We start from the raw sequence: 11,761 nt of genomic DNA, 5'->3' as shown, positions 1-11,761 counted from the left end.
GTCATGGCACATGCCTGGGTTGCAGGCCAGTTCCCAGCAGGGGACGCATGAGAGGCAACCATACATTGATATTTCTCTCCCTCTCTCCTTCCCTTCCCCTCTAAAGATAAATAAATAAAATCTTAAAAAAAAAAAGAAGTTATGAGAGATTTTCACAGAATAAAACAGATGTTTCCCAGTCCCTGCTTTATTTTCTTTTGGTCACACATGCTTTAGAAAACACACTTATATTGCCCTGGCTGGTGTGGCTCAGTTGGTTGGAGCACTGTCCCATACAGTAGTAAAAGGCTGGGGGTTTGATACCTGGTCAGGGCACATATCTAGGTTGCAGGTTTGATCCCAGGTTGGGGAATGTATAGGAGACAACCAATCAATGTTTCTCTCTCTCCCTATCTCTAAAATCAATAAGCATATCAGAAAGAAAAAAACATACACACACTTACAAAATACCCAAACATCAGGAAGTAGAAGGGCATAAAACAAAGAACTAGGCTTCAGAATTAAAAAAAAAACGATCAAACATTGAAAATTTCTTTGTTGAAAACACAAAGATATTTTATTTTTAATGAATTTAAGGTTTCTTTGTTAAAGGAACAGTTTAGGGACAAAAACTAAGCTTCTTGTGTTGTCTGAGGCAGGGCCTGGCTTCTCTTCCTTGAAGGACTTTTGAAAAATACAGACACCAGCATTCACTGGCCTCAAAGTTTGCAGTCCCCCCAATACACACCCATACACACACCTGCCATCTGTAAGTGCAGCACCCTGGGCCCATCATGGAAACAACTGGCAGGGGCTACAGAGCATCCAGGATGTGGTCGATTTTGGTGACCAGCTCCTGTCGTTTTCCTAAGATAAGCCTCTCGTTCTCGATGTACGTGTCCTTCTTGAGCTTGCCAGCCACCAGCCGCTCAGCTTCCACTGCAGACTTTAGCACCAGCTCCTTGACCTGTGCATCCAGTTTCTGCATTTCGCTCACCTGTCCAAGGAAAGAGCAGGGCAGGGTTTGAGAGCTGTCCTCTCACCCTTACTCAGCAGGGCCCACCAACTTCCATGCCTAGAGATTCTAGAACTCCCAGGCCAGAGGGGCTGGCTGTGAAGGAATACAGGCTTGGTTTCAAATTCCAGCTTTATCCCCTACAAGCTTTGTGGGCATCCCCTGTTCCTTCAAGCTCTGACCCTTATGAACAAGTCCCTTCACCATCCCTGGGCCTTAGATGTAGAAGAGTATTGTTGAAGACTGAATGTGAAAATATATGAAATCACCTAACCTGGTGCCAGGCACACAGTAGGTACTCAAGGAACCTTCATTTTCATCCCTTCAGCTTGCCAAATTGGGTGCAGGAGTTCATACAGACAAAATACCAATGGCAGGGGTGTGCCCACAGGACTGAATGACTTCCATATTATCAATGACTCACTGTCAGACTAAAGATTTTTATAGTCACATTCACTCTATATTCAACAAATATTTAGTGGGCCATAGTGCTAGGGATAATTCTAGCTTTTGGAAAATACACTAAAGATAGATAAGGTATCTGCCCCTCAAGAAGCTGACACATTAGGCCTTGGCTGGTGTAGCTCAGTGGATTGAGTGCGGGCCTGCAAACCAGAGTATCGCGGTTCAATTCCCAGTCAAGGCACATGCCTGGGTTACAGGCCAGTTCCCAGCGGGGGACACACGAGAGGCAATCATACATTGATATTTCTCTCCCTATCTCCTTCCATTCCCCCCTAAAGATAAATAAATAAAATCTTTAAAAAAAAAAAAATATATATATATATATATATATATATATATATATTGCTGGATACTAGTTCTTTAAAAAAAAGAAGACACATTATATATACTTAAGCACATGAATAAACAGTTTCAGAACATGATAGGTGCTATGAAGAAAAGAGTGCAGCGTAAAGAGAGGGAGTGCTGGGGTGTGGCATATAAAGATGGAAGTTGAGAACTCTGAGGGACACCTCTAAGGGGAGGGGAAGTTCCCATCCTCATGTACAGGTCACAAGAACTCACAGCGTGTCTCAGGCAGGGTTCTTAGCACTTTATATGCACTGAACTCATTTCACACTCACAACCACTATGAGATAAGTACTAATTGCATCCCCAGTTTACCTGTGAGGCAACTGACTTAGAAAAGTGAAATAACTTGCCTAGGATTACAAAGTCTCAATCACAGCCTAAATTCAAACCCACTCTTCTAAGTCTAGGTTCTTCTTACCTTGTTCCGTTTGGCTTCCAGGAGAGGAAGCAGCTGCTCTCAATACTGACCATGTGGACAGTATACATTGAAAAAGAATAGAAAGCTAGCAGAGCTTTCGCCAAACCCAGTTCACATCCGAGATACCAAAACTTTTTGTTTCATCACAAAGGTTGACACCATGCAACAAGTCTACAACTGTGTGAGATGTCACCCCACAAGCCAGCAGTGAGCAAGAGCTGTCTGGTTTCTGATCCAGGCACAGTAGCTGTATGATGCTCTAGACAGTTGGGTACAACCCCCTAAATTGGGGTATAGCAGGCAACAAGCCAAGTGACTCAGTGTTAGCACTTACTTTGTCGCACAGGTCAGAGCCCTCTGTCTTCAGCCTGGACTGCAGTAGTGCTATCTCACTGGTCAAGGCCTTATGTTCCATCTCCAGGCTCTTCTTGCCACTGTTGAGGGTGGATACATCCCGGGATTGCTTATACCTATTGACAGTCTCATCAAAGTGACGGTAGAGACCTATTCTCTTATTGACCAGGGTCAAGACCTGCTCTGTGATGCAGGCAACCTTCATCCTGGCTTCTGCAGCGGGATCCTGGAGAAGAGATACCGTGTGTGATGAAACCAGACCTGAGCCCACTTCAATTTTCACCTGTCAAGGATCACCCATCACCAATTGTACAAACAAAAAAAGCCATCTTCTGGCCTGACCAGTATGGCTCACATGGTTGGACCTCATCCCCCCAAGGGAAAGGTCACCAGGTTCAATTACCAGTCAGGGCACATGGCCTAGGTTGCACATTTCCAGTCAGAGTGCATAAGAGAGGCAACTGATAGCCGTTTCTCACACTGATATTTCTCTTCCTTTCTCCTTCCCTTCCCCTCTCTCTAAATTAATTAATTTTTTAAAAAATCTACCTTCTTGGAAAAATCAGAGAATCAAACTCATACTAACACTGAATCTGGACCAGTTTAGCAATGGGCAAGACCAGGACATGAGAATGAAACAAATGTTCACTTCAAAGTCCAGCAGGGTAGGCAGACAGATACGGAAAAGGGTACTAATGCCAGACTGCACCATGGAAGGCACAGAGTACTCAGGAAAGAGAAATCTCAGCTCAGGTCAGAGAAGGCTTCTGGATGTTCATTGTCTCGCTCCTTAAAATTTCAAGGGTTTCCCAGGGCCTAAAGGAGAAACCCAAATTCCTTATCTTACCAATCAAAGCCCATTAGGTGAGGCCTATAGACTTCTACTAAAGACATCAGTGTTAATTCATATTTTAAATAGCATATATATTCATCTCCTAGCTCTGTCTTTTGAAAAGGCTTAAAAGCAGTTATAGTCCAAAAGCAAAGATCACACCTAGCTCACAGATCATGGTCTCAAGGTACCATTCTGCAGTAAAAAGAAGCAGGGCTCCTTGAAGAAAGTACAAGATATGCCTGAAACATGTTACTGTGCCAACAATAAAGAAGTGCTCAAAAAAAAAATGAAGATGTTAAAAAGACTATCAACTCTAGGACAATTAGAGCATCAAATAAATAGTACCAGTGGCCCTGGCCAATGTGGCTCAGTTGGTTGGAGCGTCACCCCGTAACTGAAAAGTTGCGGGTTCAATTCCTGGTCAGGGCACATACCTAGGTTGCGGGTTTGATCCCCAGTCCGGGCACATATGATTCCCGGTCCAGGTGCATACAGGAGGTAACCAATTGATGCTTCTCTCTCACATCGAAGCTTCTCTCTCTCCCTTCCTCTCTATCTGAAAGTAGTGAAAAAATATGTCCTCATGTGAGGATAAATAGTACCAGTGTATAATAATCCCTGGACATTGTAAAAACCCCTGAACCCCGCCCCCCCAAAAAATCAACCAACAAATCAACCAATAAGAAAATCCTTTCTTTACAGAATATCAACTAATAATGTAAAAGGTATCATATTTTTTACCACTATTCTAAAAAACATATTCAGAAAAGAACCAATAATAAATGCTACAACGGGTGAATGTATATGAATATGTTTATCTAGCCTCAAACAAATTATTAGTTATAAAGAAAAAAATAACTTTACAGTGAAGAAACCAGGCAGACAGCAGGCAAATAGAGCATTGCTTTATAGTATTCTTGCCAAAAATACATAATCTGAATTTAATCAGGAAGAATAAGATAAATGTAAACTAAAGGGCAGTCTACAAAACCTGTCTCTAAACTTCAAATACATGAAAGTCATTAAAGATAAAGGCTAAGGAACTATGATAACTAAACAGGCTGCATATATGCTTAAGTATTCAAGGACAAAGGAGCACAAATATCTGCAAACTTCTCAAATGAAAATGAGGTATAGAGACAGGCTGAATATTAACTGATACATCTAGGTGACAAGCATACAAGAGTTATTTTTATCTTTCTTGCAAAATTTATATAAATAAGGCATTTTTTAAAAAATCAGTAAAACAGCCCTGGCTGGTGTAGCTCAGTGGATTGAGCATGGGCCTGCAAACCAAAAGATCGCGGTTCGATTCCCAGTCAGGGCACATGCCTGGGTTGCAGGCCAGTTCCCAGTAGGGGCCAGTTCCCAGTAGGGGTCAGTTCCCAGCAGGGGACACACAAGAAGCAACCATACATTGATACTTCTCTCCCTCTCTCCTTCCCTTCCCTTCTAAAAGATAAATAAGTAAATAAATTTTATAAATTCTTTAAAAAAAATTAGTAAAACAAAAGCAATTTTTATAGCTTAAAAAATAGGGCTATTTCATAATAAAACTCAGATTCAGCCCCTTCTGCATGACAAGGTTTGCCAGCAGCCATCCCAGCTGTACCACCTTAACCCTTGGGCAGCTTTGCTGGTCTATGAAGCCAGCTAAATCAACATCTTTGTTCACATGCATACTACTAACCACAGGCCCCCATGAAGCCCTTCCTGCTATCCCACAAACTGTGCCCCTCTTGCTGAGTGCCCTTCCCTACCTTTTCTGCCTATTACTCCTCAGGATAGCTTTTTCAGGCCCACAGGCCCCACCACCAACAGTATACACTATGCCTGCTGCCCTGTTCCCATAGTACTCACCACCATTAGCAACCTGTGCATGCTCCATGACCAGAGCAACAAGGTATCTTTACATAAAGAATTAGCAGAAGCCTCAGGAGAGTCTTCTGGGCCACAGCATTCTGTCTTAGGCTTAGGATGACCAACACTCAGTAAGGCTTGTGAATGAAACATATTACTGAGGGTGCAAAATGACTGTGACAAGAAAAGGAAGAAAGCCACAAGCATACCTTTGTGATAGAAAAGTCCAGCCTGACATAGATGATGACTGTGAAGAATAAGATGTAGAAAGCAGCCACTACCAGCAGTGGCTCCTGCAGCATGAGCACTTTGTTGAACGTGTAGTGCACCTGGGGCGAGAACCGAGAAGTTGGACTTTGACAGGCCTACAGATTCTCAGAAACCTGGGGACCAAGAGTTTTACCAAGCCAACAATTATCCGGGCTGTCCCACCCCACCTACCCAGCCCTAACCCTAGAGGATGCTATGTTCAAACCACCCCAGCCCAAGGAGGGAAAGATGGGTAAGTCTGGTCTCCAGCACCTATTGTCTGGGAAGGGAGGTGTAGAAGGCAGAACAATGGAGCCACATACCACAACGTCCTGAATGTGCTGTTCTACCATATTTATTTTGTAGGCAACAATCACAGGGCGGCCAAATGTGTCCAAGTAGGTGTAGTGCAGCTCATCTGGGGCACGGCTGATTTCATAGGGACTGTCAACTTGGATGTTCCTAGAGTCATTTGGGAATAAAATACAGCCTCAGACAAATTACACTGACCAAGGTTTATTTGGGGTTGGAAAATTCCAAGTCTCAAGGGGCCTTTCAGGATCACTAAGTTCATATTCCACTCTGCTCTCCTTCTAGCACCAGGGAACCCCTGGCCACTTGAAACAGCTAACCCACTGTTGGAAAACCCTGAGTTTGAGACCATTCTTCAGCTGAGGGAGGCAACGACTGCCAGTCTCCCTGTACCTTGAAAGCACAAGGGCTCATCAATACTGGCCTACCCCCTGGAGTCACACAGCTCATAGAACTTTGTGCATTTTACCTAACAAGAGCCTCTCAGAGACTTGAAGAGATCCATGAAAAGTTACTCCAAATGTTGTCTTCTCAGATGACTGAAAACTTGTTATAGGGTATAACGGACATATCCTGCTTTTGTCTGCACAGACTCATTCTACCTTCTCCTAGTCAACAGCACTCTAGTTTTATTTGGAGGAGCTACCCATTCCCCAATAAATGTCTTCCATAGAAGAATCAAGGTTACTCTCCTTTTGATAACCAGAGTAAACAAGTAACCTAACAGAGGCCAAGTAAAGGTTTCCCTGTAATGTGAATCAAGAGCAAAACAACACGAAGCCTACAAAAAAAAAAGCGCTTGTCACTCACACCAAGGGCAGGTGCCCCTGTGGGTGTCCATCACTTTTAGCCACCTGGGGTCCTGAAGATGGTCTGGCTCTGGCTTTCCAAAGCCTAGTTCCTCAATCTATGCTGTCACTCAATGATATCCCTTACTTTTCCAAACTCATTCCTCTCTGCTTAAATTGGCCAAAGACAGCTCCTATTGCTTATAACCACAGAACTTGAATACACCATCTGAGATTCCACCCTCCACCCACCTTTCTAAATCTAGTCTAAGGAACCCAGGATAAAATGAAGCCACTGCTCTATTACTCTTCTTCATTCTATTAACATAAGGGCTACCTGACTATACTGACTCTGAATTATTCCCCATTGCAAATCATCCCATCAGATTCAGGCCATCACTCTGGCCTGCTAAGGTGACTTTGTATACTGCTCCTGTCACACAAAGGTACTGTGTTTCAGAAATATTTCATAAATAAATCTTGTTCACTCACTTGAATCTAACTTTTCTATTTAAACTCCTGTCGGAAGGTCCCCACAGGCTTCACAGTCACAGCTATGGCCTGAGCACTTACCCTGTGCCCCTTGAACACGGATTTCCCTTGAGGTACCCAGGGCATGACCAGAGAATTGGGGAATAGAGGAAAGGAACAGTCACACTCACCTAGCTCCTTCAGGCAAGATGATCTTTACAGTCAAAGAATCTACCACTTGCTCATCAAACACATGGTCCACGAACCTCATCTTCAGTGCATATTGGTCACCTGGAGGATTAAGCAAACACATGCAATGATGTGAAAAACTGAGAAAATGAGACAGGAGCTAGAGGAAAGTACTGGATATGAACACTCTTATCTTACACAGAGAGGAGTAAAGATGCAACCTAATGTTAATAGGCTAGGAGACTATGGAAGACAGAGGTGGTGATGGCAGCATAGATTCTGGGTCTTCCCCGATTTCCACATAAAGTTGGAGCAACTAGATAACAAAATAAGAAACCAATGGACCATGCTCACAACAAAACTAGGTAACAAGGAAGCTCCACGAACCTCAAAATATGAGGGTGTGGTCCACAAAATACCAAAAGCCACAAGATCTACACATTATTAGTATCTGTGAATAAAAAAGCAAAGGGAGACAACAGGGCAACCACAGACCTGAGAACAGAAGAGCCCCTGACAGACAATAGTGTTCACTAAAACCCAGGACTCCTATACCCTGCACGGTGGGTGAGTAAAATGTGCCCACAAAATGTGCCCCCATTAGAGCAGTCTAGTCCAGAGAACTTTTAAAAGCCTATCTGAACTCCCCTTCCAGGACGGTATCATATACTAAGAAAACAACTGCTGGAGTAGAACTAAAATCAAGCATAATAGGGACAAGAGAGATATGGGAAAATAAAGCCAGAAAAAGCTCAGAAAGTAAGCCAACATATTTTTAATACTACACTAAAACAGAAAATTGGGCAGTTAAAATTATTCCTCCTAAAAGTTCACATTAAAAATGAGCAACAGGCCCTAGCTGGTGTGGATTACTGGACTGAATGCCAGCCACACTGTGAAACAAAGGGTCGCTGGTTCAATTCCCAGTCAGGGCACCTGCCTGGGTTACAGGCCAAGTATCTGGTGGGGAGTGCTCAAGAGGCAACCACACACTGATGTTTCTCTTCCTCTCTTTCTCCTTCCCTTCCCCTTTCTCTAAAAATAAATAAGTAAAACCTTTTTAAAAAGAAAAATGAGTAACAGAAAAGTATAAAACTCTCCTTTTTAGATTAAGTTATATTTAAAAACCTACAATGACAACAACAATTAAAAATAATTTTAAGTTACAAAAAAATAACATCCCCAGAGAAAATAAAAGCACGCCAGAAGACATGCCCACAAAACCAACCAAAACTGTTCTTACTATTTCAAGACAAGCTAAAGGCATTATGAAAATGACACAAGTCATGAAGAGCAATATAAACCAGATTTATAGAAATTCAGAAAAGTGACAGAACACAAGAAAAAAATTAGAAATATAGTCTTTTTTTAATAAAGCATCTTAAGTAACATTTTAATCAGTTGAAGTTTACACTGTGTCTCTTAATAGCATATGAAAAAGATCAGTGATTATTTCACTCTGCTAAGAAATGAAAGCTAAACTAGAAGGAATGTGAATGAATAAACAGATAGTCTTATGATAAAAAGGTGAAAAACAGAAAAACTTAAAATGAAGATTCCAGAGAAAGTGCCAAATACTGAAGACAAAGGTTCAACATTGATATATTAGGAGTCCCCAACTGTAGAAAACTTTCAAAAAAGTTTGATATTCTAAGTTGAAAGACTATAAATAGCAACCACTGCGATGTTCTAGTAAAAGTATTATACTTTAAAACTCTTTTTCTTAAAGATTTTATTTTTATTTATATTGAGAGGGAGAGGGAGGGAAGAAGAGAAATGCTGGGAGCCCCTCTACCTGGTTTCAGGAATTGTAACTACCCCCCCCATGGCTAAGGATGACTGAGTGACCTCCAAAATTCGAGCCACAGGAGACAAAGCTTGTCTCTGGTAGCAAACGCTGCCTTGGTTTCCTCTCCCTGCCCCCAAAGCATGGTCAGAAGTCAATGGCAGGTAAGACCCCTCACAGTGAGAGGGGCGACCTAAGCCAGACTTGATCACTTGGGAGGCCATCATGGAAGGACTTGGGGGGCTGCAACAAAGAGCGAGCAATGGACCCTTGACCTCTGTCTATGTGAAATAGCCCAAGTTCCCCTGTCCTCTGGGAGAAGCGCTTCCTGGCTCTAATCCACTTAAGCCTAAAAACCTGATGGGGAGGGGTGCAGGTCCTTGCCTTGCTAGAGTGGATCATCCGGCGGGGTGGGAGGGATCTGGCATAACAAAGAATTCCTAAAAATCCTGTGAAACCTGCTCTGCTGAGAGTGTTTTCATCCATGTTAAGGGTCCAAGCAGGAAACCCTAAAAGTTCTTCAAATTCCCTTCCTGACAGACTCTGACTCAGACTAAGCCCTCAGATTTCTTTGAAATGTTATCTACTGTTTGATCCTTGCCACCCTGTATTCCTGTGTATTACAACCCAATAAAAGCCCCTGGAGGAAGGAGCTCAAGGCCTTTTTCCTCTGAGAAACTGGCCACCTCTCTTCCCCAAGCAGATCATGTCTTGGTAGTGTTTACTTTCATCCATGGCAGATGGGGGGACTGAGCGCAAAGTCACCCCCACAGAAAAACATCAATGTGTGGTTGCCTCTCGTGTGCCCCCAAGTGAGGACTTGGCCTGCAACCCAGGCATGTGCCCCGACTGGGAATCGAACCAGTGACATTTTGGTTCGCAGCCCGCACTCAATCCACTGAGCTACACCAACCAGGGCAAAAGTATACTTTGAAGAAGAAAAAAATTTTCAGCAACTAGATAAAAAGAGCACATGACTTGTAAGAGGAAAAAAATCAAATTTTTACCAGATCTTTATAGAAATACTTTATGCCAAAAAAAATGAAGTAGTATATTTGAGATATTCAAGGAAAGAAATGAAAGCCAAGGATTTTATATTGAAGAAAAGCACAAAAGGCACAACCTGTTATCAACCTATAAGAACTCATTAAGCCCCTCCTGTGGTATCCACTAGAGGATGAGCTCCAGATCATCAAAATGACTAAAGGTATCAGTCAACATAAAAACTGGTGATGAGTATTAAATGTAGTTATCTGTAGAACTAAGATTCAAGTTAAAAAAGGAGAAAGTATACTATGTAATGGCTATTTTTTCCTGCTGTATATGTAGTATATATACACAGCACACCAAAAAAATGGGGTTCTATGGAGAAAGAAAAGGATATGCAAAAAAAATTAACTGTTTTCAGTAATCGTATTGGAAGAGATAGCATGACTACTTTTATTGACTGCTGTGTATTAAATGTGGGCTAAAACAAATGACTATAAAATATTCTATCAACCAGTGTCCTTCACAAACAGGATTCTCAACATGGAATTAGATATAGATAATATATAAAAGCAAAATCTCTATAGGTCATTGTTATGCAAAGAGCTGAAGTCAGAGAACACCGCAGTGTATTGCTTACTGAATCCAAAGAAATAACCCAGAGGACTGGCTGTGAAAGACATGCATTTGTTCATTAGGACTTACGTGTGCACCAGTGGCAGCTGGCCAGCGAAGTTTTCCATCAAGTTTGACCTGGCTTACAGAGAGACCACACTGGGAGTGGCTAGCCAGTGAAATTACCACAACCCAAATTTTCCCAGTACACAGTTATATAGAGTAAAGAAAACAAAACAAAGAGGGTATGTAGAGTGACCATGTGAAATCAAAATGCAGGCTGTTTCTCTGCAGTTGTTTACAATATGGGCTCACATTCAGAAGCAGTTTCTCCCTTAACCGAGGAACTGGCCAGATTCCCAAGGTCTTACAATCCACTTACAAATGGCCTTCACTACATTTCCACAGGTTGGAGGGGGAGCTTGGAAAGGGGTCCATGTTCCCATATACCATACAGCCATACTATAAGTAACTGCATGAATTCACAAATTTTTAATATATAGTGATAATACATACCTAGCTCTATTAACTGAAAAGACCTAGAAATTAAACAACCTAAGAGCAATAAGTATTCCCAATTCTCAAAGTTTGGTCTTCAGAGACCCTTTTTTTCACTAGAAGAAACTAGAGCATTGAAGAGAAATGGCTGATTTCAGGTCTGGACAGAAAATATACAAATTGAGCAAGAAATGTCTTTTCATAAGACAGCAAGCAAGCTAACAGACTTACTAATGTCATTCAAAACAATTCGGGAACTCAATCTGAAAAGGTATTTAGTGAATAAAGATAGGAGAATCTGAGTACCAATGAGGATAATCACTGCAAAGGAATGAAACCCATAAAATGTTTAAATCTGTAAGTATATAATTTTTTTTAAACTTAATTGGTCATCTAGTACATAAAAGAGAAAAAATCAAGTATTTATCCTTTCCTATATGAACTGCAACACTAGAAAACCTAAGAGTAGATAAGAGAAGGTGTTTCCTTATAAATTCTACCTAATAAATGGAAAAGAAATGCTAGAAATAAAACAATTTGCAGACCCCTGTAAAGTAGCAGGATCTAGACACTGAGCATCACAGAAGGA

General features: G+C 41.7%; 1 protein-coding gene across 2 annotated transcripts in view; it reads right to left on the bottom strand.

Moving 5' to 3' along the window:
- Positions 1 to 549: 549 nt before the first annotated feature.
- RPN1 (ribophorin I) overlaps positions 550 to 11,761 on the bottom strand; it is a 46,075-nt gene continuing 34,863 nt past the window's right edge. The window contains exons 5-9 of one of the 2 annotated variants that reach the window (XM_053670286.1): positions 7,289 to 7,388; positions 5,850 to 5,988; positions 5,487 to 5,606; positions 2,563 to 2,808; positions 550 to 976 (exon numbers count right to left, since the gene is read on the bottom strand). In XM_053670286.1, coding sequence (XP_053526261.1) covers positions 794 to 976; positions 2,563 to 2,808; positions 5,487 to 5,606; positions 5,850 to 5,988; positions 7,289 to 7,388 — 788 coding nt within the window. In that variant the 3' untranslated portion in view covers positions 550 to 793. The remainder of the gene's footprint in view (positions 977 to 2,562; positions 2,809 to 5,486; positions 5,607 to 5,849; positions 5,989 to 7,288; positions 7,389 to 11,761) is intronic. The other variant, XM_037131660.2, reaches the window with a different exon arrangement.

The sequence above is a fragment of the Artibeus jamaicensis genome, unplaced genomic scaffold, assembly GCF_021234435.1.
Source record: "Artibeus jamaicensis isolate MK-2021 breed Jamaican fruit bat unplaced genomic scaffold, CSHL_Jam_final contig_558, whole genome shotgun sequence".
NCBI classification, from domain to species: Eukaryota; Metazoa; Chordata; class Mammalia; order Chiroptera; family Phyllostomidae; genus Artibeus; species Artibeus jamaicensis.
Note: the sequence above shows the minus strand (reverse complement) of the source record. Positions and strands in the feature narration are given on the sequence as shown.